The 26,779-nt window shown below is 47.3% G+C and overlaps 1 protein-coding gene across 1 annotated transcript in view; it reads right to left on the bottom strand.

Annotated features, from left to right (window-relative positions):
- Window positions 1-26,779, bottom strand: part of COL4A6 (collagen type IV alpha 6 chain) — a 340,442-nt gene that overhangs the window by 60,267 nt on the left and 253,396 nt on the right. Inside the window, exons 15-23 of the mRNA XM_060250115.1 lie at window positions 25,878-25,922; window positions 24,072-24,125; window positions 23,915-23,984; window positions 22,038-22,148; window positions 16,419-16,568; window positions 16,178-16,282; window positions 9,831-9,991; window positions 7,043-7,219; window positions 3,327-3,510 (exon numbers count right to left, since the gene is read on the bottom strand). Of these exons, the coding sequence (XP_060106098.1) occupies window positions 3,327-3,510; window positions 7,043-7,219; window positions 9,831-9,991; window positions 16,178-16,282; window positions 16,419-16,568; window positions 22,038-22,148; window positions 23,915-23,984; window positions 24,072-24,125; window positions 25,878-25,922 (1,057 nt within the window). The remainder of the gene's footprint in view (window positions 1-3,326; window positions 3,511-7,042; window positions 7,220-9,830; window positions 9,992-16,177; window positions 16,283-16,418; window positions 16,569-22,037; window positions 22,149-23,914; window positions 23,985-24,071; window positions 24,126-25,877; window positions 25,923-26,779) is intronic.

Below are 26,779 nucleotides of genomic sequence, written 5' to 3'. Positions count from 1 at the left end.
GGGTAGAAGCCAATCCTTTGTGGTCTCTCTCATATTTATTCACGAAAGGTCACATTTTGGAAGGGGGGGGGTGAGGAGAGCAGGGGGGAAATGCCAAGTATTTTGCCTGTGAATATGTGTAGGCAGTTTTAACACGCTGCAAGATGAAACATCCTCTTTCTCTCTCTGTACAAAACGTTTACTATGCATTAGGGCTGAAATCGTATAAAAATAAAAGCGGCAGCAGAAAAGCAGAAGACGTCGCTGTTAAAATGGTTGTGGAAAGCCGGCATGGAAAAAAAGGAAGGAGCTTTTTTTCCCCCTTTCACACTGTAGCAAATGGCATTTCAGCAGAGATCTGGGGACGCGGTTCTCACCGGAAGCAAACCCAACTTCTCTCCGCACAACTCACCCCCTTTGCACCCTCTTTCCACTCTTGAGGCATGGGTGCTATTAACCAGCTGATAAAAGTCTATCACAAAACATGTATGGATCATGTGAGCCCCCAAGGTTGAGCCCCAAAGGTTGCTACAATCTGCCAACCAACATCTCCTGGTCGTCTCTGGCCCAAAGGACGTCCGTCTTGCCTCGACCAGGGCCAGGGCCTTTTCGGCCCTGGCCCCATCCTGGTGGAATCAGCTCCCTGTGGAGATACAGGCCCTACCGGATTTGTTACCTTTCCATAGGGCCTGTAAAACGGAGCTGTTCCGCTAGGCGTTTGGTTGAGGCAGGCGAGTGTCCTTTTCCTTATTGCCTATACCATTGGCTGTCCTCCCCCACAGTGATCTGTCATCTGAACTACTATATCTGGGCCACTGATAATACTCCAACCTGCACTATGAGTCCACCTGCCTTTGTTATACAGTACTGTGTCGTGTTGCTGTTTTAATTGTATTTTATTGGTTTTACTGTACTTGACTGGTTTTTATCTGGATGTAATCTGCCCTGAGCCCATCTGGGAAGGGGCGGGATATAAATTTACCAAAATAATAAAAATAATAAAATGTTTGGCCACTGTAGACTACTTAAAAAGAACGGGTGATTTAAGGGCATTTCCATTGCTTGCTACCAGGGCTCCTCGTAGTGGGGGTGGGGGGGGCCTTACTGGGAACACCAAGGAAGCCCAGCCGATGCACAGTGATGCCTTGTCACTGCCCATGTGACCCAGAAGTGACATCATCACTTCCAGGGCATCAGGGTGACACTCTGGTAAATTTGGCTCCTACCATAGAGCTTTTGCCCCAATACCAGAGTGTCGCCCCCAACGTCCTGGAAGTGGTGACATCGTGGGTAATGACGCTAGGTTTCCCTCTTTTTCTGGGGGAATTCAGCTGATCAGCAGCAGGGAGATAGGGCCTGGGAGTGGGGGATCCCTACCTTCGCCAGGGGATCTGGCGACCCTGCGCCAGTCTGATTGTCCAGCATCTGCATATGTCATGCAACCATGACCGTCACATGCCTGCTCCACTTTCAAGTCATGGGACGGCATTAGAACACTGAGGGAACAGCCAGGAGGAACCATAAGGCAGGAGTGTCAAACATGCAGCCCAGGGGCCAAATCAGGCCCCCAGAGGGCTCCTATCAGGCCCCCAAGCAACTGGCTGTCATCTGCTTCCTTCTCCCCCTCTCTTGCTTCCTTCTGCATCACAGCTTGCTTTTGCCAGGCTTGCTCAATCACACACAAAGCTACTGAGCCAAGACTCTATTTTCTCCATTGGCTGAGGTTTCTCCCTTGGGGAGGAAGGGGGGGGGGAGGCAGAGCTTGCTTTACCAGGCTCTCTCAATCACACAACAGAGCTACTAAGCCAAGCCTCTCTTCTTTCCATTGGCTGAGGATCCTCCCCCTCCTGGTCCCCTGGGGAAGGAAGGAAAGAGCCAGAGCTTCCTTTACCCAGTTCCCTCGATCGCACAGGAGAGATACAAAGAAGCACCATTAAGATCAACAAGTGCTAATGTTTTAAGCATGTTTTAAGTTTTTTTAAAAAAAATCTTTAATTCTGTTTGTCTGTGTCCTTTATAAAGTTTATATCTCTGCTACCTGGCATTACATTTTGTGACACCCATGGCCTAGCCCAACAAAGTCTCATTTATGTCAGATCCGGCCCTCATAACAAATGAGTTTGACACCCCTGCCATAAGGTCACTGCCTTCCTTTGCCAGAATAATACAGGAGGTCTCCCTGGGCACCGAAATGTCCATTAACCCCTTTGCTCATGTTCACCAAGTGTTTTTAGAACAGGCGGGGCGGGAGGGGGCTCTTGCCCAGTAGGGCTTCTGATTGGCCACTGGAGATCTGATTAGCTGTGCAGTTTAAATAATGTTTCAGCAGCAAGCGTCACCAATGTTGGTTTATTCTCTCTCACGCTTCTTCCCCAGTGCACTTTTTAAAGTCACCTCTCTTTTCCCCTGCACGTGAGCTTCTTCTGTGTGAGCAGGTCTGCCTCTGTGGCAGCCAGTTTGCAGTTGGTTCCGCCTCCTGTGGCAGCCATTTTGTGACTGCGCCCAGCACCCCGCGCCCAGAATTCCAAAGGCCTATCTAGTCCACAATTCTGTTTCCAACAGAGCTTAGTCAGGTGCCTCTGGAAGTCTGCAAGTAGAGCATGAATCCATTCCTTGGCTTTGGCCCCAACATCTGGCTCCAGGCGTGGTTATTGTGAGCTTTCACAGTCTCCGTCTAAACCAGAACAGTTTGTCATGGTCATGAATTCTTAGGCACAGACCTCCTCGCAGGTTCTTGGAATTTCTTTTGCAAGCAGACGGCTTTAGGATTAAGCCGTGGCACTTGCAACACAACACATTTAAACAAATTCAGGATGTTTAGTTATCACTAGGAAAGCAAACCTCACTGTCAACTTTGAAAAAGCGAAGTGGCAGTATATAAAAGAGCCGTGAGGTTTTCAGTTCTGTGTGAGAACTGGTGCAATTATTTAAATTATTTTTTTGGGTTGTGTCTACTGTGACTTTGCTCAAGGCCCGTAGGCTGAATGAGCAGTATCGTTAAAGTAAAAGTGCTTCAGTTTGGAATGGGTTTTAGACAGTGACGTAAATTCGTAACAAGAACCAGCATTTGCCACGTAGGTGGCAACCGTTCCTCTCACTTCAGTCGAATCTGGAATCTGGCAGCAGGGACAGCACTGATTGGCTGGTTCCAGTGCCATCACACAACACCTCCAACCCCATCCTTTATACAGATCTGCTATTTTTTTAAAAAAATAACTACTGTTCTTACAAGAGGGGTGGGAGGAGACACCAACGTATGCTTAAATGACTATGACCCTTTATAAGACTGCCTTGCACACACAGCTTTAAGACAAATTTAAACGAAGAACTATCGCTGGTGAATGTACCTGGAGGACCTGGAGATCCAGGTAGTCCTGGAAGACCCTGCATTCCTGGATCACCTGGAGGCCCACTGATTCCACGTGGGCCTGGAAAACCAATGCCAGGGAGACCCGGCTCACCGCGCCGACCCTTGAATCCAGGCTGTCCTGGCAGGCCTTTTTCCCCTGGAAAGCCCAGGCCGCCATCACCCTAAACACAGAAAGGGGAAACTGTTAACGGAACAAAACAAAGCCATGTAAAACCCATCCAAATGAACGTATCGAGAAGAAATCAAGAGGTTCACGAATACCAGCTAAGGACCAAATTAGATGTGACTGCAGAGGACAAGGAGCCATGGCAGGAGAAGGACCTGGAGCAATTACATGTGGTGAGGCCAGGTGCATACATGCTAGGGTTGCCAATACTGGGCTGGGAAATTCCTGGAGATTTGTGGGTGGGGCCTGGAGAAGGCAGGGTTTGGGAAGACGAGAGACCTCAGCTGGATATAATGCCATAATCTCTTATGAGTTGTCTTGTTGTCTTCCTTTATTGCTGTTCTGATCTTTGACCGAAATAAATATTGATTGATTGATAACGCCATAGCATCTGCACTTCCAAGCAGCCACTTCCTACAGAGAAACAGATCTCTGCTGTACAGACATGTTACAATTTTGGGAAATCACCAGGCACCAAATGGAGGTTGACAACCTTAAGGAATGTGAGCTCGGCACCCCCACCCGCACACATTCCTGGTATTATTAAACTAACATTTCCCCCAGCTGTTTAGGTAAGACAGATGGATATCCATGTGTATCTGTTACCTGTTCTTTGCATCAGCTAGAATGAAAAAGACACCTCCCCCCCACACACACTGTATATAGGAAAAGGAAAGGTCCCCTGTGCAAGCACCAGTCGTTTCTGACTCCGGGGTGACGTTGCTTTCACAACGTTTTCATGGCAGACTTTTTACGGGGTGGTTTGCCATTGCCTTCCCCAGTCATCTCCACTTCCCCCCAGCAAGCTGGGGACTCATTTTACCGACCTCGGAAGGACGGAAGGCTGAGTCAACCTAGAGCTGGCTACTTAAAAACCCAGCTTCCACCGGGGATCGAACTCAGGTCGTGAGCAGAGCTTAGGACTGCAGTACTGCAGCTTTAACACAGTCATTGACCGGAACCATTTTAGTCATCTTGAACAACCTTAAAAGTATCTTATAAAAAGTCCTGCAAAGAATCTGCATGTTAACATTTGATGACTTGAGGGTTATAACAGTAAAAAAAATAAAAATAAAAGATTATTATTTAACCCTTTTAAAACCATTTTTAAAAGTCACTTTAAAATTTGTCAGAAGATTTACAGTTTGGCCAATTTGTCTCGCCTTTTGCGTTCTTTTATAAGACACACGAATGACGATCCCACAAGATCTGGTTTGGCGCCTAAGCACCCTTTGACTTGTACTGTTTACATGTTAATAAATCAAGGTATGTAGCCATGTTAGCCCATCTGTAGCCGTAGAAAAAAAGCAAAAGACCAGTAGCCCCTTAAAGACGAACAAAATTTGTGGCAGGGCAGGAACTTTTGTGAGTCACCGCTTATCTCTTCAGCTCCTCTCCTGCCACACGTTTTGTTAGCCTTTAAGGGGCTCCTGGACTCTTATTCTTTTCTACTGTTTCCATGTTGTTTCTTTTGCTTGTGCATATAGCAGGAGTGGCCAAACTGTGGCTCAGAAGCCACATGTGGCTCTTTCACATATATTGTGTGGCTCTGGAAGCCCCGACTGCCCCACCAGCCAGCTTGGAAAAGGCATTTGTCTCTAAATAATTTATTCAAGCCAAACCAGCCACTGACTTGGAGAATGCATTTTAAGTTAAAGTTGCCTGCTTTCCACACCTCTCCCTCCCCCACCCCAATCTATTTGCTTTCCTTCCTTCCTATCTCGCAGCTCTCAAACATCTGACGTTCATGTCTTGTGGCTCTCAAACATCTGACATTTATTCTGTGTGGCTCTTACATTAAGCAAGTTTGGCCACCCCTGGCATATAGCCTTATTTTGTCTTCTGAGAGTGTCACGCAGGGTGCCAGTGTGTCTGCCCAATACCTTTTCTGGTGCCCACTGAGTGTTTCTAGAAAGTGGGCAAATCTGGGTGGGGTTTTTGCCCAGCAAGGCTTTTGATTGGCCACTGGAGATTTCATTGGCTGTTCAGATTTTGAAAGCTATTGCTTTGGCAGCAGCTGCCACCGCAGCACAAGGATCTTCACTGTGGCCAGTTCTGAACTAGACCTTTAATCCTGGCCCAGCCAAGTCCTCAAACTGATTTTCTACACTAGAATCATAGAATTATAAACTCATAGAGTTGATTTAGAGCAGGGGTGGCCAAACTGTGGCTCGGGAGCCACATGTGGCTCTTTCACACATATTGTGTGGCTTTTGATGCCCTCACCACCATGTTGGTCGATGGCTTGGAGAAAGCATTTAAAAGTTAAAGTTGTTTTCTTTCCACCTCTTCTTCCCTCCCCGATCTATTGTCCTTCCTTCTTTCCCTTCCTCCCTCCCAGCTCTCAAACACCTGACTTTCATCTCTTGCGGCTCTCAGCATCTGACGTTTATTCTATGTGGCTCTTACGTTAAGCAAGTTTGGCCACCCCTGGTTTATATGATTCCCTGATTCAAGTGTAGAATGTCAGTTTGGGGACGGGGCTGAACCAGGATTAAAGGTATGACTGAAGGTAAGCTGCAGCAGACATTTTTGCAGCTGCACCCACTATGCTGTGGCAGAATGCCAAAGGTGCCCATGGGCTCAAAAAGGCTGGGGACTCCTCCTGTAACATTATGCCCCCCCACCACTGGTTACTGCATATTTTCATTGTAGCATTGTTAAACATTTTATACGTGGCAAATCTTTCTGACTCCTAGGGTAAGGTTGACTGTCATGCTTTGATTCAAGGGGTCTGAGGAATCAAAGATTTCAGGTTTTCCCGGCTGGTAACATCATTAGGGTTTGTAGACTCTTTCGGGCTCAAGTGCCGTGTTCTACTGGAGAAAGTTTTCCTTCCGGATGTTTCGTTCTCAGCTGCGGAGAAAATCCTCAGTGGCGTTGCAGCCGGAGCAGACGCTCTGACCTTCTTGGCTTTCTCCAGTAGAACACAGCACTTGAGCCCGAAAGATTCTACAAACCCTAATGGTCTGAGGAATGTTGTTCTGTAGGGGCACTCAGTCCTCTCCCCCTAGGCCCCACAATGACATCGAGTTTTGTGACTGCTATTCGCATCCAGGAGATCTCTTCATCTGTTTCCTCCAGTCACCTTTCCCTGAATCAAAAATACAGGTATTTCGCAGCTGTTGTATCTCATATGCATCCTTATAAATCTGTGGCCCACGTTTCTGCTTCCCCTCCACGCTAAAAGCACTCTTTTGACAATAACTTCATCATCCTTTTATCCTGTACTCTTCACATTGGAGCCTAAGAAATGGCAGGCGGAAAAGATCAGAAGAACGTAAGAAAAGCCATGTCGGACCAGGCCAATGGCCCACTCAGTCCAAAACTCTGGCGAAAACCCAGGTGTCATCAGGAGGTCCACCAGTGGGGCCAGAACTCCAGAAGCCCTCCCACCATGCTTCCCCAAGGACCAAAGATACAGAGCATCACTGCTCTAGACATAGCGTTCCATCTATACCTTTGTGGCTAACAGCCACAGACCACTGTATAAGTGATGCCAAATCTTGGCATGTGTACAAACTTACTGGAGGGCCAGGTCGACCTGGCAAACCTGGCAGACCATCCCTACCAGGTGGTCCTGGAATCTCCTGCCCTCTGGGGCCTACATCCCCTGGATCTCCCCGGAAGCCTCTGCCAGCGGCAAAAGAGGGTTCTCCTTTTTCTCCCTTATGACCAGGAAGACCAGGCTGGCCAAATAAACTCTACAAGGCAAAAAAGAAACAAAAACAAAGTTAGCAAGTTACGGGGTGAACACAGCAGCTCAATTCAGGCACCATGAGCATAAGAAAATCCAGCTGTTGTTTAGCATGAACATCTGAAGCTGCCTTATACTGAATCAGACCTTTGGTCCATCAAAGTCAGCATTGTCTTCTCAGACTGGCAGCGGCTCTCCAGGGTCTCAAGCTGAGGATTTTCGCACCTATTTGCCTGGATCCTTTTGAGTTGGAGATGCCAGGGATTGAACCTGGGACCTTCTGCTTCCCAAGCAGATGCTCTACCACTGAGCCACCATCCCTCAAGCATGATGAGAGACTGGCAAAGCAAAATCAGCATCCATGATTTGAAGAGGGTTTGTTAATCAAAGTTTGTGCAAAGTATGATTTGGTGATGCCTGAACTAGTAAAATAACATTTTGTTTCCTAGTCAACAAGGCACTGAGAAACAGAAGATCCAAGCAGGCAAGAGCTCTAAAACCATGGTTTGGGTTCAAAACTTTGACTAGCATGAATTGTGGTTCGACAGGTTTATAAAATTATGCACTGGTTGGCAGAAGGGAATAGATTAATTAATTAATTACTTTCAATTTATATCCTGCCCTCTCTGCAAGCGGACTCAGGGCGGCTCACAACATCATAAAATACAATCAGTCCAATAAAACATATAAAACCATAATTTACTTATTTCAGTTTTAAAACCATTCTATGGTGCTGTTTCAGTACAATATAGGCGGTATTGAATTCTCGACTATGATCACCAGCATTCTATAAGATGTCCGGTGGCAGCCCTTTTTCAATCTACAGCAAAAGCCTGTTTAAACCATTCGGTCTTACAGGCCCTGCGGAACGCAGACAAATCCCGCAGGGCCCTTACGGCTTCTGGAAGGGTGTTCCAAAGTTCCGGTGCTGCCACCGAAAAAGCCCTGGATCTCGTTACACGCAACCTGGCTTCTTTTGGGCCAGGGGCGGACAACAGATTTTTTGTCCCTGATCGCAGTGCTCTCCGGGGGATATATGGGGAAAGGCGGTCCCCTAGATAGAACTTCTTTTCCCTCTGCCATAATACTAGAATTCAAGGGCACCCTTGTCCATAGGCATTAAATCCAGCATTACATCTTCACTCAAAAAGTAATTAAAATATGGAATTCACTGTCGGGGGCTTTAGTGATGGTCATAAGCATAAATGGCTTTAGAAGGGGATTAGAGAGATTCGTGGAGGATAGGTCCATCAAAGGCTGCTAGCCATAGTATCTAAAAGGGAACCTCCACATCCAGGGGCAGTGCAGCTCTGAATGCCTGTTCTAGGAGGCAACATCAGGGGAAAGACTTGGCCTCTATGCCATTTGCTAGCCCTCCATGGCAACTGGTTGGCCATTGTGTGTGAGATAGTGTGCTGGACTATTTTATTTATTTGATTAGATTTGTATCCACCCTCCTTGTAACGGGCTCCTGGACCACAGGTCTGATCCAGCAAGGCTGGGGCGGTGGTTCAGAGATACAACATCCGCTGGGAAGCAAAAGGTCCCAGGTTCAATTCCTGGCATCTTCCGTTGAAAGAACCTGACAGGAGGTGATATGGAAGACCTCTACTGGAGATTCTGGAGAACCACGGCTAGTTGAAGCAGATAAGATTGACCTTGAAGAGACTCAGTATAGGGCAAGATATGAGTTTTGATAATCTAAATGGGTTGCATTTAAAATGCTGCCAAATTATGTTGACGTTCTTGGAAAGGACGTTGTTTACAGCCATCAAGCCTTATTTTCTACCAATTGGTAGAAGATGTCTGCTCCTGACCAGCAGCTCAAGATGAGTAACCGTGGGCGTATAGTTAGTGATTACTTGCCCAAGGCCACTCATAAAACAAAACAGCTGGGTAAAGATTTGACCCTAGGGACTAAGCACCAAAATTCTATCCACTACACTACATCACAATTCATTAACCACCCAATGGTTCAATGAGGATTAGTTGGAATTTCCACCTGTTTTTGTGACACTTTCATTCTTCAAGCTACTGCTGGCTTTCTACACATCATGCAAGAATCAGGATTCCTTCTGACAGGTGGGATGCTGGGTGCTTATTTATTCAGCCAATGCCAGCAACCCACACACAACTGGAGAATCATGGACAAATTGAGTGCAAAGGGAAGAACCCGTGACAAATAACAAATACAATATAATAATATTTTAAAAAATATATCATTCATTCACATTCAAATTCATAAGCTTTTAAAACTGCAAATCATCTCAACAGGGTGATAATTTCAAAACTCAACTAGCACATAGCACTTATTCATAAATTAATGTAGCATACAGTACAATTATTTGATGCGGAAAAGTGCTAGTGCAAAAAAGTGCTTGTTCAATAAAGTGCAAAGCTGTAAATTAGAAATCCTCTTCTTGGATATTGCAATTCTTGTAAGTTGCCATTTCTGTAGACTCCCCACGGCCACCTGTGACGGTGCCAGAAGCCAGCTGTTATCTGTTTCCCAATCTTTGTCTAAGAGGAGTCTCGGAGAACGGTCTTCCCTTTGCACTCCATGTCAGCAACCCAGCAATGCCTTCCCCCCTACCCTACTTGAATCATTCTTGACTTACTGGTTCTCCAGCGGGTCCTTGGAAGCCAATGTCTCCTGGCTCTCCCAAAAGTCCTTTAGGGCCTACTTCACCTGGTCTTCCAGGCTGACCCGGAGCGCCAGACTCTCCTCTGAAGCCAAATCCGGAGAACCCTCCGTCGCAAGCACAGTCACCTGCATCACCTGGAAAAACAGGACATCCAAGGGAGTTTTGCTTACATCTTGGAAACCATGCTTTAGATCCGGTCTTTCCCTTCCACTAAGTATTCCTCCAGAGCAAAAAGATTCCTTCCACTAGAAGAAGAGTTAGATTTTGAGTCCAGTAGCACCTTTGAGAATAACAAGCTGCTCAGGTTATAAGCTTTTGAGAGTCAAAGCTCCCTTTGTCAAAAGGAGTTTTTGACTCTCATAAGTTTTTATGCCAAAAATCTAAAAAGGTAAAGGTAGTCCCCTGTGCAAGCACCAGTCGTTTCCCACTCTGGGGTGACTTCGCATCACAACGTTTTCATGGCAGACTTTTTTACGGGGTGGTTTTGCCATTGCCTTCCCCAGTCATCGACACTTTCCCCCCAGGAAGCTGGGTCCTCATTTCACCGACCTTGGAAGGATGGAAGGCTGAGTCAACCTTGAGCTGGCTAGCTGAACCCAGCTTCCGCTGGGATTGAACTCAGGTCATGAGCAGAGCTCACACTGCAGTACTGCAACATTATCACTCTGCGCCACGGGGCTTCTGCCAAAAACCTGGTCAATGTCTAAGCTGCTACTGGATTGGAGTCTAGCTCTTCCATACTGCAGATCAACATGTCCACCCCTTGAAACCATTCACTGGAAGGAGACTCAGTGGATGGGAATCACTGGATCCAACTTGGTATGGTCACAGACTGGAGTTGTCAACCTCCTGGTGGAGCCTGGGGATCTCCTGGAATTACAAATAACCTCCAGATGACAGAAAGCAGATCCCCCTGGAGAAAATAGTCAATACAACTGGAGCCAGTGTGAAGAGAAGCAATAACCGCTGGAAGCAATAAAACTTTCATGCAAAGCGTATAAATATGCGGTTTTAGTGAAGTAAATCAAAAACAACAACCTAAGGAACACTGAAAATTCTTGAAATTTCCCCCACAAAGTCTCTCAACAGTCACAAAGAATGACAGCCTCTTCAAATAGGACTTAATGAAGACGTGGGTGAAGTCTTTAAATTCTTCGTGTTCCACTCGTGATGGTACAGAGAGAATAAGGAGCCGCTTTTAAAAGGACTCCTCACGGTTTCAATAGTTCTTCCTCAGCCTCTTTCTCCTGACGTTACACGGAGCCACAGCTCTACTCCTTACAACATGGATCCACGCATGCTCTAATTTGCTGCTACCGGTTCTACCCACAGGGCCTGTCACATTTCCCCATGATACATGCTCCTCCACACCCTTGAAGCAGAGCTTCTTCCTTAATGCCTTGTCATTGCAGAGGCCACAACTCAATAGCCAAGTCCCTTCTTTTGCTTGCATAAGGCCTCCTGTCCCCTTCTGCAGATAGCATAGCTTGGAAAGGTTGTTTCAAAGATGTGACTGCAGTTATAAGGAAGAGAGCCCTGTGCTCACAATGGATGGGGGGGAAACGCCCTGTTGTAGCTGCAGAAAGAACTGCTGGGGAACACCAGGAGTGTCTGTCAATGCAGAGGTTATTTAAGAGATTATTCACTTTTGAATACCTGAAAAATCTGACTTCGGTTTTTTGGTACAGTAACCCTATGAGGTAGGCAAGACCATGACGGATTTCTCACTAGGCTTGTTCCAGTCTCAGAGCCCTCGCCCCCCCCCCCCCGGGCTTCTGTCTGATTTTGCACAAGCTGCCGTGAGGTTGTGACTTGCCCCACCTCTTTCCCACAGCAAGCAGAAACCGGTTTTCAGAGGATCTTGCTTGCCACAGGAAAGAGGTGGGGCAAGTTGCAGCCCCACGGCAGCTTGTGCAAAACTGAACAGAAGCACCGGGAGGGGGGGGGGGGAAGGGCTCCGAGACCAGAACAAGCCTGGTGAGAAATCGGTTAGTGACTTGCAAAGTATCACCCAGGGAACTTCCACAGCAGAGTAGGAATTGGACCACGTCTGCCAGATCCTGGCCGATATGCTAACCAGTGCACCACGCTGGCATTCCTGCTATTCTTAGGCATGGAAGAAGAAGAAGAAGAAGAAGAAGAAGAAGAAGAAGAAGAAGACTGCAGATTTATGCCCCGCCCTTCTCTCTGAATCAGAGACTCAGAGCGGCTTACAATCTCCTACATCTTCTCCCCTCCCCACAACAGACACCCTGTGAGGTGGGTGGGGCTGAGAGGGCTCTCATAGCAGCTTCCCTTTCAAGGACAACTCCTACGAGAGCTATGGCTAACCCAAGGCCATTCCAGCAGGTGCAAGTGGAGGAGTGGGGAATCAAACCCGGTTCTCCCAGATAAGAGTCCGCATACTTAACCACTACACCAAACTGGCTCTCCCCACCCTCACTCAGAGTCTCAGAGCAGCTTACAAACTCCTATATCTTCTCCCCCCACAACAGACACCCTGTGAGGTGGGTGGGGCTGAGAGAGCTCTTCCAGAAGCTGCCCTTTCAAGGACAGCTCTGTGAGAGCTATGGCTGACCCAAGGCCATTCCAGCAGCTGCAAGTGGAGGAGTGGGGAATCAAACCCGGTTCTCCCAGATAAGAGTCCACACACTTAACCACTACACCAAACTGGCTCGTTTTACAAGAGGAACCCTCTAGTAAAGCAAGCACCTAAACATGCGTTATAAATAAATGCTAAATATGACTATTGTCATCAGCCAGCTCCTGAGTGCGATGCCCCTTGTCTCCTGGATCCTGGATTATGCCACTGAGAGCCAAGGGCCGCTGCAGGACACCTCCTTAATAGCTCACTTGTTATCTTTGTGTCGTGTTTTAATTGCTGCAAATTGTTTTGAGAACCAAACCTGGATGGAAAGCCGGGTATGAATGAAAGTTTTTATTTGCGGCCAAAGACCATTAATCATAAGCGTACGTTCTTATTCAAACCGAGGAGATTAATTCCAGCACAAAACATACGTTTAGACGTAAAACCTTAGTAAAAACAAAAGAACGTTTACAAGATTCAATTATTCTGAAATCTAAGGTAAGTCTAAAATGTCTAATATAGATAAAATGATTTCAGCTCGAGTTACACAACTAAAAAACTATACAGGCTCATGATCGCACTTCGTATTGTGAAATTTTACAAAGTGGGAGCAGAATTTGGCTACTGGCCTGGAGACAGTCCAATTTTCATTACTTAGAAGTCTCTCCAGACATGTCTTATCTGAATCTGCTGTTGGGAAATGAACTTATTCCTATAAACTAGATGGAACAGGCACCAAAAGGAGATATGAACTATTGATTCCACTTCTCCAACAGAACATGAACAACATCTGTCTTCATATGGAATCTTCCTATATTTCCCATCTAGAACCCTTGGGGGAAAAATGGCACAACGAGCCAAAGTGAAAGCTCTTTTATAAGACAGGACATCCAAATAAGTAAGCTATTTAGCCATATTCATTACATATTTGGACTCAATAGGGGCCAGGAAAGAAAGAGCTTGTAAGGAAATTCAGGTACAAATAGTATGACAGGATTCTTTGGCTGAGCCTGTAATCACGCAAACAAGGTTTGATGCTCGGACACAGCACTTAAGGGAGCCAGTTTGGTGTAGCAGTTAAGAGTGGCGGACTCTGATCCGGAGATCTGGGTTCGATTCTCCACTCCTCCCCTTGAAGCCAGCTGGACGACCTTGGGCTAGTCACAGTTATTTCAGCTGCCCCCCAAAATAAACCTAGCGAACCACAAAAAGAGTTAGAGTTTCAGGCTGCCAGGCAATCTTCAGTTCTCCTGGTTAACATAAGAGAAGCCATGTTGGATCAGGCCAATGGCCCATTAAGTCCAACACTCTGTGTCACATAAGAACATAAGAGAAGCCCTGTTGGATCAGGCCAATGGCCCCTCCAGTCCAACACTCTGTGTCACACAGTGGCCAAAAAAACCCCCAAGTGCCATCAGGAGGTTCACAAGTGGGGCTAGAAGTCCTTCCACTTTGCCCCCCCCCCCAAGCACCAAGAATACAGAGCATCACTGCCTAAGACAGTTCCAATAATATGCTGTGGCTAATAGCCACTGATGGACCTCTGCTCCATATTTTTATCCAATCCCCTCTTGAAGCTGGCTATGCTTGTAGCTGCCACCACCTCCTGTGGCAGTGAATTCCACATGTTAATCACCCTTTGGGTGAAGAAGTACTTCCTTCTATCAGCTCTAACCCGACTGCTCAGCAATTTCATTGAATGCCCACGAATTCTTCTATCGTGAGAAAGGGAGAAAAGTACTTCTCTACTTTCCCCATCCCATGCATAATCTTGTATATTACACCCACTGTGACATGATAATTAATTAATGATAGCACTTAAACTTCCTCAGCATCTAATTTTTAAGTCTCTTAATTAAAGAAACCTGATTAACCAGATGCATTTTATTAGGTTAATCAATCAAACTTGCCTTAAAGCAAGAATAAGAGTTCTGAAAGAAGAAAAATGAAGCACCATTTAAATAGAATCATAGAATCATAGAGTTGGAAGGGACTTCTAGGGTCATCTAGTCCAACCCCTTGCACAATGCAGGAAACTCACAAACACCTCCCCCTGAATTCACAGGATCTCCATTGCTGTCAGATGGCCATCTAGCCTCTGTTTAAAAACCTCCAAGGAAGGAGAGCCCACCACCTCCCAAGGAAGCCTGTTCCACTGAGGAATCGCTCTAACGGTCAGGAAGTTCTTCCTAATGTTGAGCCGGAAACTCTTTTGATTTAATTTCAACCCACTGGTTCTGGTCCTACCTTCCAGGGCCACAGAAAACAATTCCACACCATCCTCTAGATGACAGCCCTTCAAGTATTTGAAGATGGTGATCATATCACCTCTCAGCCGCCTTCTCTCCAGGCTAAACATCCCCAGCTCCTTCAACCTTTCCTCATAGGACTTGGTCTCCAGACCCCTCACCATCTTCATCGCCCTCCTCTGGACCCGTTCTAGCTTGTCTATATCCTTCTTAAAATGTGGTGCCCAAAACTGAACACAAGACTCCAGGTGAGGTCTTACCAGAGCAGAGTAAAGCGATACCATCACATCACGTGATCTGGACACTATACTTCTGTTGATACAGCTCAAAATTGCATTTGCCTTTTTAGCCACCACATCACACTGTTGACTCATGTTCAGGGTATGATCCACTAAGACCCAGCGTATGATCACTAAGTGGATTCAGCGTATGATCCACTAAGATGCCTGCCGGTGAGACCCAGCCAGAAGCGGCTTAGAAGAGACTGAATCTCCTGCACGTAAGAAGAACAGGAATGCACTGACCACTATCTTAAGTTTTTGTAAGAGCTTGTATTAGAAAAGGGTAAGTTTTTTTGGGGAAAAAATCTGTTATCCAATTAATCGCAGCCAATTTGTTCACCAATCCCAAGGTTTTGACTAAATTAAATCCAATTGATTACTAAAACATGGCAGCCCCAAAGGCCAAATAGGCAAACCTTCCCCAATGACTGCTCATGTCTCGACAAACTGTAAAGTCTCAGAAAAATGGAAATTGCAGACAGTCAGATTGGTCTGTTAAAAAGAAACAATCCTAAAGTAGTAGAATGGCAATATGTACAGTTGGGTCAACGAACCCATTGTAAAGTAGTATGTAAATTTTCAGGTGCAGCAGAATTCCTCAGACTGGATATATATGTTGCGTGTGCGTGTAAAGTATCATCAAGTTGCAGCAGACCTATCACAACCTCGTAGGGTTTTCAAGGCAAGGGAGAAGCAGAGGTCGTTTGCTGCTGCTTTACTCTGCAAAGTGTTTCTTGGTGATCTCCCATCAAAACAGTGACCCTGGTTAGCTTCCAAGATCAGGCCATACCATACCATTCCACATCCCAATAGGATACCAAGCACCAAGGGTTTTTTTTTGTAGCAGGAACTCCTTTGCATATCAAGCCATACCCCCTGATGTAGCTAATCCTCCGAGAGCTTACAGGGCTCTTAGTGCAGGGCCTACTGTAAGCTCCAGGAGGACTGGCTACATCAGGGGTGTGTCGCCTAAAATGAAAAGGAGCTCCTGCTACAAAAAAAGCCCTGCCAAGTATCAAACAGATAAAATCAACAGAAGCAAAATGGGGGAAGGGAAACAAGGAAGATGTCCGACGTCTTTCCACGGGGAGGGAATACTCAATATACAGCTCAAAGAAGATGTTGGATTAATTCAAAAGCTTGCTCTCTACTTTGTGATGTCCGAGTTGGTCCCAAAGAAAGGAAAACAGAGATTGTGCTCACCTTTGTGACCTTTTGAACCAAGTAACCCCGGTGGCCCTCTCGGTCCAGGGTGTCCTGGCTCCCCAGGTTCTCCGTCAAGTAGCAATCCAGGGGTATGGATGGCACCTGCAGGACAGGAACGGAGGGGAAACAATCAGCCGCAGACTGCATGCCAGTGAATTGCCAAACCTGCTTAGTAAGAAAGAGCTGGAAGAAAATACCCCTTGAATAGCATGAAAGCAGAAGTATGCGAGGAACATACGTGATGGGCCAGGAAGCCCTGGAGCTCCTGGCAAACCCGGAGCTCCGTCTCGGCCAGGAGGGCCAGGGAACCCAATCCCTTCTCTTCCTGGGTCGCCAGTTTCACCCTTGAGACCTGGAATGCCTGGGAATCCCAAGTGGCCTGGAGACCCTGGGTAGAAACAAAGAGATACACCGTTCTCAGCCACTATTTATTTCTTTTATTCCATTTGTATCCCGCCCTCCTCACCAAGGCGGGCTCAGGGCGGCTCACATAGACATGCATGAGCATGAGTAGATGCAATAATGCACAGAGCAAATGCAATAACACATTAAAACCATCAACCATAGAATAATATAAAACATAAAATGCATAAAAAATATTTCGGCACTATAATCTTCAGTTTCCAACTCTCTGTAAGCCAATCTTAAATTGTCTTCTCTGCAGCTGCTGTACAGCGGATTTCAAGGGATGATTCATATGTTACCTAGGACAGTAGTGGCCAGCCGTCTAGTTCACAAATGCCTGGTGGAAGAGTGCCGTCTTACAGGCCTTGCGGAACTGAATGAGCTCTCGCAAGGCCCTGACTGTCATGGGTGCTGGGGACCCTTCAGAGGAAGTTGAGTCTGATGCGGAAACTGTGCCCCTGCCACCTGCACCAGTGCCCCTGCCTCCTGCTGGAGAAGATCCCAGCCCCCCTGCCTCGCCCTCTCGGGTGGCTCGTGTGCGTGACCGCCTCCGGCAGGACCTCAGGGATCGGAGGAGGGCGGCACGCTCACAAGCAAGACGCTCCCTGAGCCCTGAGTTCTGAGAGGATTCTGGCCCTCCTAAGAGCAAGGATGCTTGAGTTATGACAGGATCCTGGCTGCCTCCCTGAGCCAGCAATTAGCCCAAACGGGCAACAGCCAGCAGAGGGCTATATAGCTGTGGGCTTTGGGAGGAGGCTTTGTGGAAGCAACTAGTCATCTCCCTGACATTCTAGCATCCACTCCGGCTTGACTTTGGTTCCTGACTCCCTGACTTTGGCTTTGGACTTCTGGACTCCCTGACCTCGGCTTCTGGACCTCAGACCTGCGATACTTGCACAGCGATTTGGATTTGGCACCTCGGACACTCCTGCTTGCTGGCTACAGACCTCGGACTGCCTCTGGACTTTGCCTGACCCGGCCCCAGCCGTGACACTGACCTCTTCCGGCAACTCATTCCACTAGCGTGGAGCCACTAAAGAGAAGGCTCCGACTCTAGTTGTCAAGCGCCTGGCCTCCTTAGGGCCGGGTATTGTAAGTAGATTTTGTGATTCAGACCGAAGTGCTCTCCGGGGAACATGGGGAAAGGAGGTCCCTAAGGTAGGCAGGCCCCTGGCCATATAAGGCCTTAAAGGTGAGAACCAACATCTTGAAACACACCTGGTACGCAATAGGCAACCAGTGCAGTGCTTTCAGCACAGGTTGAATGTGTTCCCATAAAGGAAGGCCCATTAACAACCTGGCTGCTGTGTTCTGCACTAGTGGAAGCTTCCGGGTTTGAGACAAGGGTAGCCCCATGTAGAGGGCATTATAGTAATCCAGTCTTGAGGGGACTGTGGCGTGGATCACTGTCGCCAAGTCGCTGCGCTCGAGGTGGGGGACCAACTGCCTTATCAGCCGCAGATGATAGAAGGCTGATCTGGCAGTGGCTGCCACCTGGGCCTCCATATTTAAAGAGGGATTCAGGAGCACTTCTAAACTTTTGACCTTGGGCATTGGTGCAAGTGGTGCCCCATCAAAGGTTGGTAGTAAGACCTCAGCTCCGCCACGACTTAGGTACAGGACCTCCATCTTCATCAGATTCAACTTCAGTCGACTCAGCCAGAGCCACCCTGCCACAGCTTGAAGCGCCACAGTCAGATCTTCTATGGAGGAGTCGGACTGGCCGCCCATCAGTAGATAAAGCTGGGTGTCATCTGCATACTGATGACATCCCAGCCCACACCTCTGGGCAATCTGGGCAAGGGGGTGCATGCAGATATTGAACAACATCTGGGATAGAACTGCCCCTTGTGGCACACCACACACAAGTGGGTGCCGTCGAGACAGCTCCTCCTCTATCGCCACCTTTTGTCCCTGACCCTGAAGGAAAGAGGAGAGCGACTGTAAGGCCGACCCCCGTATCCCAGCGTCAGCGAGGATGCAGGTCAGTAACTGATGGTCAACCATGTCAAATGCAGCTGACAGGTCTAAAAGTATCAGTACCGCCAAGCCACCTCTATCCAGATGCCTCTGGAGGTCATCCATCAGAGTGACCAGAACCGTCTCCGTCCCATGGCCCGGGCGGAACCCAGATTGAAGAGGGTTCAGTACGGAAGCATCATTCAGAAAGCTCTGTAACTGCACCGCAACCGCCCTCTCAATGATCTTGCCCAAAAAAGGCAAGTTTGAGACAGACACTACATGAATTCAGGTACCTTCTGTCTGCCCTGTTTTTCAACCCCCTGGGCTTTTGCAAGGCAACAGGTTACAGACTGTCCAATCCCCCTGGGCTTTTGGGGACGGGTCTGTTTTGCAGTGCCATTTTAGGTGAGGCGCCTCAGAACTCTCTCTAAGTAACCCGCCTGGAGTCCAAGTGCAAAAGGTGGACTAAGAATAACCAGTGAGCAAAATCTCACCTCAGCCTCACGAGGGCAGGGAAGAAGGGCACTTTCACTGAACCACCTGTGCCTAGGAGCTCTTGCTCACTCGCTGCTTCCATGACCTGTGGGTCACTTTCTCTCTCTCCCAGCCAGCTCAGAGTCAGGAAGAGGACTCCGATTCCCAGCAGATGAGAGGCGGAGGGAGAGGAGGGAAAAGAATCCACCGGAGGCATGTGGACCGGCTGGAAAAGGCGACAACAATAGAGTTGGGAGTGGCAGAGGCAGCACAGGCGCCCTGAGTTCTCACTCAACTGGGATGGGAACGCGGCTTGTGCAGCTGCACACAGGTGTTGGCAAAGCAAGTAGGCTGCCCACCTGTGTTTCTAGGCTCCTCGCTCGCTGGTGGGCAAAAGGATACCTAGGGGGTGGGGCCAGCAGCATGCCTGCTGCACCGCATACAGAGGGAGTGGGAAGCGCGGTGGGAGCCGCAGAGATGGTTCTGTGGGGAGCAGGGGACAGGGTGGTTGGTCCAGGTGGGCTGGTCTGTGGGCTGGTGGGCGGTGCTGCAGACAGACAGCAGCAGGACAACTGGGGGCGCAGCAAAGGTTCCCCTTCCCCCAATCATCATGTGCCCTTATATTTGCTCCCCAGCTTCCTTAGGTCTTTATGCTTTCTGCGGCAAAATGCACCATTATCTAACAGACTTAACCATTCCAAGTCATCGCAGGCATTTACGTTGGCTAGACTAAATGCGTTTCCCTCCAAAGTTTTACAAGGGAGATATCATCGAGTCCCTTTAGGCAACAGACTCTGTTCCTGTGGAGCGAATATTCCCGACTCAATTCAGCATATATTGCTTGATTGTTCCTTTTATCATAACCTCCGTAAAGATTTATTTTGTAAGCTTTCTTTCTCCCCAGATTTGTCTATTCTTCCACCCTGTTATTATTTGTTGAATGATACTGAGCGGGAGGTTAGTGAGGCTGTGGCAAAATTTTTGGCTGACATCCTTAAATTTAAATCTGACCATGTATGAATGCATCTGTAAGCTCGGTTTTATTTTGATTTTATCTCCAATGTTTAAATTTTTATATTCTGTGTATTTTTTATTTGCAACTGTTATGCCATTAAAGGTTTGGTATGGTGGGGGGGGGGGATGTAAATAAGTCTCTGCTGGGCTTTTTCTACAAAAAAAGCCCTGTGTGAAACACTGGTGATATAAGGGGTGTGGCCTAATACGCAAATGAGCCCCTGCTGGACTTTTTCTACAAAAAAGCCCTGTGTGAAACAATGGTGATATAAGGGGTGTGGCCTAATATGCAAATGAGTCCCTGCTGGGCTTTTTCTGCCTAAAAAGCCCTGGTCTGTCCCTTTGTGTTGCCATCTTCTACTGAAGACTTTTTTTGGTGTTATTTGGCATTCCCTCAATGACCCCTCCTTCCTGACCGATATACTAACTGCTCTTTTTTATGTTTTGTCTGTATTTTAACTCTCTTTTGTTTAATTGTTTTAATGACATGTTTTTTGGGGGGTGGTGGCAGTTTTAATGGTTTTAAAATGTGATTTTACTATGTATGTTTAAATGGTTAGACGCCTTGATGGCCCATCTAAGGCCAGAAAGGCAGGTTACAAATTTTGTAAATGATGATAATAACGATAATGATGGTGAAGATGACGACAACATCAACAACCACAACAATCATCGACATCTGAATTGCTTCCGGTGAGGATCGTAGAGTCAGGGAGAATCTCTCTGGGTACCACTATGTGACAGAGGATCCTCTGAACAGATGTACTGATAAGGCATTATTAGGTGATTTATGTACCTGTCATGAGCCCTGACAGTGCCCCCCATGTCTAAAAGGACAATAGAATTCTTATCACATACGCTGGAACCATTTATGTTTACATTGACACCATTTAACCAATCAATACATTGTTCTACATAGCTGTCATCATTTAAAATCGAGAATTCATCATCTATGTATCTCCAATATACAATAATTTTATATATAAAAAAGGATTACACTCCTTATTACAAATAATTTCATTTTCCAATTCTGGCATAAATAAATTTGCCACGCTGGGGGTGCAAGCATTCTCTATAGCGACTCTCCTGGTCTGAAAAAAAGAAATCTTGGTTCAAATTTGATAACGTTTTTTTCCCCTCAAAAATAGCATTAAGAAGATCTAACAAAAAGAAGTAACAGCCCCGTGGCGCAGAGTGGTAAAGCTGCAAAACCGCAGTCTGAGCTCCCTGCTCACAACCTGAGTTTGATCCTGGCAGAAGGCTCCAGGTTGACTCAGGGCGTTTTCACACTCACCTTCAGCCGGCGCAACCCCCCTCTTCACCGCGCAGCATCTGCGTGGATTTCGCACTAAATGCCGCGGAGCAGCCGGAAGCTCCTGGCGCAAAAGCCGCTCAAACGTAAACCACCAAAAAGCAGTTTCCGTTTGCGCGGCTTTTGCGACGGGAGTTTCCGGCTCTTCTGGCTGCTCCGCGGCATTTAGTGCGAAATCCGCACAGATCCTGCGCAGTGAAGAGGGGGGTCGCACCGGCTGAAGGTGAGTGCGAAAACGCCCTTAGCCTTCCATCCTTCCGAGGTTGGTAAAATGAGCACCCAGCTTGCTGAGGGGAAAGTGTAGATGACTGAGGAAGGCAATGGCAAACCACACCATAAAAAGTCTGCTGTGAAAATGTCATGATGCAACGTCACCCCAGAGTCGGAAACAACTGATGCTTGCACAGGGGGCTACCTTTACCTTTAATGAAAAGAAAGTAGGGGGAGAGATCACATATTAAGATATTTTTCTACTACTTGGTGACTGGGAGGTATACCCTAAAAAGCCCTGGTCAACAGCTGATTTTAAACAGTGAATATACTTTGAACACAGTCCAGAATTACAGGCTCTAATATCCCCATCACAACAGGTATAAAATATGTGCCGTTTCTATTCAGAATCTTCAACACTCATCTCAGCATCTAAAAAACAGCTTTTTTGGCTTTTAGAGATAAATGGAACTCTCTTACCTGGAACTGGAGCAGGAAATCCAGGTAGGCCAGGAGGACCTGGTAGGCCTATGGTCCCTTCATCGCCCCTGGGGCCTGGGGCACCTGGTATTCCAGGATCTCCAGGAGGGCCTAGTATTCAAAGGCAAAGACTTTAGAATAGTCCTGCATTCATTTTTTCCGTAACCTGATGGCCCCCACTGATGGTCAGTTCGCCTGGAAACACACTTGGCACTATGAGCAGGAGGGGCTGTTACTTAGCAGCACAGAATGCCATAATTTGGATGACCCTGCAGGATCACAATTTTCATCATGCAAAGTCTCTAAACAGAGGGGAGATTCACTCATGTGATCATAAAGCTACATCACAGCAGAGACTCATATAACTGGACTTAAATATCCCCAAATCACAGCTGCCTAAGCAATGAAAATATGCACCCAGCAACTGCGGAACAACCCCCACCCTGCCCCATTCCTAGATGGTCACATTTGGCACACACTAGAAAACCTCAGGAAATCTTGGATGTGCTTTTGACACAATATTTTTTAAAGTGCAGGATCATGGAACGGCACAGTCATGGAATTTCCTCAACATTCTTGGCTGCGTGGATATCAGATAACAATATAATGTGATTGGATGGCTCACAGGAAGTCTAATAGATTAGGATTCAATGTGACAAACAGCTCAAGGGCAGAGGACTATTCCTGGTTGAGCTGAAATCTGTGAAGATCGATCTAATTGGGTTCTGGGAGCATCCCTGTGTTTTCCCACCTGTTCAGCAGCAGCTCCACTGGGAAGAGCGCCCTCAGCAGGGTGCTCCACCCTCAGCGAAAATGACAGGAAGCAGCAGAGTGCCTTTGCCTCAGATTGTGCGCTGTTAGGCTGCTATAGCTCCGCCCCTGTGTCTGATGCAACGGCGGAGCAACAGGCAACCTCACAGCGTGCTCTGCAGCACAGGTGTGCTGTTGCTCTCCGTTGCTTTCACTGGTGTTTCCCTCGCCACAGAGACAAGGGCGAGTGGGAGGACAGCACTGGCACCCACCCGAGGCTCACACCGGTGACCTTGCCAAGGCTGCAACCCAGGCAGTCACCTAGCCTGCCTAATGAAAGAGCCGTCCCTGTACCTGCTCTTGCTAGATTCTGTCAACACTCTCTAACCAGCTGAACCTTCAGCCTTTAATGAGCACTGTTCTTAAGTCAATAAATCACTGTTCTTAAGCCAATAAAGCAAGTTAGCAAGGCAGGTTATTTTGAACATATATGAACATATGAAGCTGCCTTCTACTGAATCAGATCCTTGGTCCATCAAAGTCAGTATTGTCTACTCAGACTGGCAGTGGCTCTGCAGGGTCTCAAGCTAAGGTTTTGCGTGCCTATTTGCCTGGAACCTTTTTAGTTGGAGATGCCAGGGATTGAACCTGGGACCTTCTGCTTACCAAGCAGATGCTCTACCACTGAGCCACTGTTCCTCCCCTTAAGGAAGGGTCCACACATTTTATAGTGTGTGACAAATTAGTTAACAGATCCTGTGAAACAATGTGATTAGCATTTTTATTTTTTTAAAAAAGATGATGAATTATTATAAACTTTTGGAAATGATGATTGTGTACCTGTTTTGAGATACCTGAAGATTTTTTTTGGGGGGGGGGGGGGGTGCGTTAGCTTTGCTATATTGCTCAGCTTGTCCTCAACTGCTCAGGGAAACAAGCAACCCCTATTTCTCCTCTCGCTCGCAAATGACACCAGAAGGAAACAGAGAAGGAAAAGCTGTCATCCGTACTTTGACATTCTTGACTGTGTGACAATATTCAACTGACTGACAATCCCTTGTCAGCTGACTACTGTGCCAACTCTCCTTTTAACAATATGTTTTAAGAAATAAAAAATGAAACCGCACCTGAGATTATGGAACCATCTGAATCAACATAAATTGGGGGGCCGGGGGGACCGATGTCGCCCCATTCACCCTGCAAAATGAAACACAGGGTACAGCTTTATGATCCACTTGACTGTCACAGTTCAGTGAAGGAAGATGCATTTCCATGAAAGGTTACCTTTCCTCCTGGAAATCCATCATGTCCGGGAATGCCAGAGTCACCTCTTAGGCCCTGAATGAAAAATGAATGACAACTGTTATTGAATTAATTTCTACCCGGCTCTTCCATGGTATGCAGAGAGACCTTTCTGATCTTTGGTTTTGCATGTGCTCCAAACGCTACTCTGCAAGAAGTTCCAAAAATAACTTACCAAAGGCCCCCCCAAGAATTCATGTCTCTCCTTGCATCTGAAAGTCGAAGGTTGGATACTGTGGATCCGCTCCACAAGCACCAGGAGAAGTCTCCTTCACCAGAAGAAGGCAGCTCAGATAGTGGCAGGCCTGTAGCCAGAAAATTTCAGATGGGGGGCCCCATGCAATAAAATTTTGGGTGGAGGGCCCCCCGCTCTGGCGGCCCCCATTCTCTCTGCTGCTGTTGCTCTGGCAGCCCCCGATCTCCCTGCGGCTCCGGTGGCCCCTGTCCGCCTCCACGGCGCCTCCCCCTCCCTCCAATCCACCTGGTGAAGTGCCGGCTCCTGGGGCTCTTTCAAGGTGCCCCCCCGGCAATCAGCTGATTTGTGGGAAAAGGTGCGCTGAGACCCGTTGATCAAAGGGGGGGGCATAGTGGGAGGGGAGTGGGGAGGATTCAGCGGGGCTGGGGCCACTGGCCTCAGCGCCGCTTTTCCCGCCACCAGAGCCATGGGGAGATCGGGAGCTGCCAGAGCAACGGCACCCGAGAGAACAGGGGCTGCCAGAGCGGGGGGGGGGGGGCCTTCCACCCAAAATTTTATTCCATGGAGCCCCCCATCTGGAATTTTACATGCATTGAATAACACAGCAACTCTCCCTGTGCAGAGGAAGAGCTGACCTAAGCAAGAAGAGGCAACCTGCCCTGGCATGGCATGGTAAGACGCATGTGTGAGTGGGTGATCGGAAGCATGCAAAAGTTTCCAAGTTAATGCAGAATTTTTCAGCTTCCACCCCTGACTGAGGAAGATCCCTGTGGTGTGAAAAGTCACACATTCTACTGCTACCAGAACTTGGTCAAACCAGACAGGAATATTTCTTTTGACCCACTCGAGCTGAACATTTTCCATGCAACTGCTTCTTCGTGGCATCTTCGTAGTGGCAGAAAACGCCTCCAAATCACAGCTGACTCAGGGCAAGAGGCGTCCAGAGGCGGTTTGCCATTGTGTGCCTCTGCTGAGCAACCCTAAACTTCCCTGGTGGTCTCCCATCCGAGTAGCAACCAGGGCTGACCTGGCTTAGTTTCTGAGAGCTGAAGAGATCAGGCCAGCCTGGGCCATCCAGGTCTGGGCATTAGTTATTCTATATTTCCAAGCAAGGCTTTGTTTGTAGCAGGAACTCCTTTGCATATTAGGCTACACCCCCGGATGTAGCCAATCCTCCGAGAGCTTACAGTAGGCCCTGTATGAAGGGCCCTGTAAAGTCTTAGGTGATTGGCTACATCAGGGGGGTGTAGCCTAATATGCAAAGGAGTTCCTGCTACAAAAAAAAGCCCCATTTCCAAGTAATGTTTGCTCCCCTAGGTGAGAAGGAAGTGATGCTTTCTGAGGTAGCAGCTCAGAGGTCTTGTAGGAATAATAGTAGGCTTGTTCCTGCTACAAGCAGATGGTATCTAGGGTACAGTTTGTCAACAGATGGAAGCTGGCTCAAGCAGGCCAGCTTAAGAATAATAATAATAAAAAAGTTACACTCCTGACAACTTCAAAACTATATTACTACAATTTCCAAGCACCCCAACTGCCGGAACAGTGAGTCCAGTGGAATAAAAAGTTATTTCCAACTTTAAAGTAATATTCACCTTTCTGCCTTCATCACCACTCAATCCCTTGAATCCCATGTCTCCCTAAAAGAAAAGGGGGAAAGAGATCATTAATCCTTCTGCAGTGCTCAGGGGCTGTCTACACATGCAGAGCTATTCTATACACATCTCATAAATGTGTAACTAGATGCACAGCCAAGTTTTCAAAGCTGTCTATGGAAAAAAAAATGTACAAAATGCTCTAATCTAGTGCTTATTAAATATATTTGTTAACCTATCTGTACTAATGTCTCCGAGGGGCACATGGAGGCTGTGATCTTGCTGGTGCCCAGAACTGAATGGGAGGGGGTATCTGGGGGTGGAAGACAGGCTTCACAAATTATAGCGTCTGCACAGTGAGTCTGCATACGCATCCTGTACACATGTCCGTGGCGGCACAGCCCATATTGCACAGAAAAGCAAAGCCTGCCCTAGAGTTCTATTGAGCCCTTATCATACTTTGCTGGGAAATTACACTAAATATAATGACCGAAATTCAGCTTCATGTTTAATCTTCAAGGATAGAAAACAGAAGAATTTCTACAGCAGTGGTCCCCAAAGTGGTGCCCACCACATCTTTCTTGGTTCCTGCCAATTTTTTTTTAGGGAGTGGGAGGAGCCAGGTGGGGCTTTTGCCCAGCAAGGCTTCCAAAGTGGGGCTGCTGAAGAGACGATTGACTACAAAGATCTTCACTGTGTGACTGAAAGTAAACTATGGCAGCCATTTTCTACCTGGCTCCACCTTCTGTGGTGGCCATTTTATTGGCAGCTATTGTGTAGGTGCGCCCACCACTAAAAATAACTAAAAATTCCAGAGGTGCTTGCATGCTTGAAAAGGTTGGGAATCTCTGTTCTAAAGAGAAAGGCCCATATAATCAAACTGCGTGTCTAAAATGAAAGTA

The sequence above is a fragment of the Heteronotia binoei genome, chromosome 11 (genome assembly GCF_032191835.1).
Source record: "Heteronotia binoei isolate CCM8104 ecotype False Entrance Well chromosome 11, APGP_CSIRO_Hbin_v1, whole genome shotgun sequence".
In the NCBI taxonomy this organism is placed as follows: domain Eukaryota; kingdom Metazoa; phylum Chordata; class Lepidosauria; order Squamata; family Gekkonidae; genus Heteronotia; species Heteronotia binoei.
The sequence above is the reverse complement of the archived record's forward strand: the minus strand, read 5'-3'. Positions and strand labels throughout refer to the sequence as shown.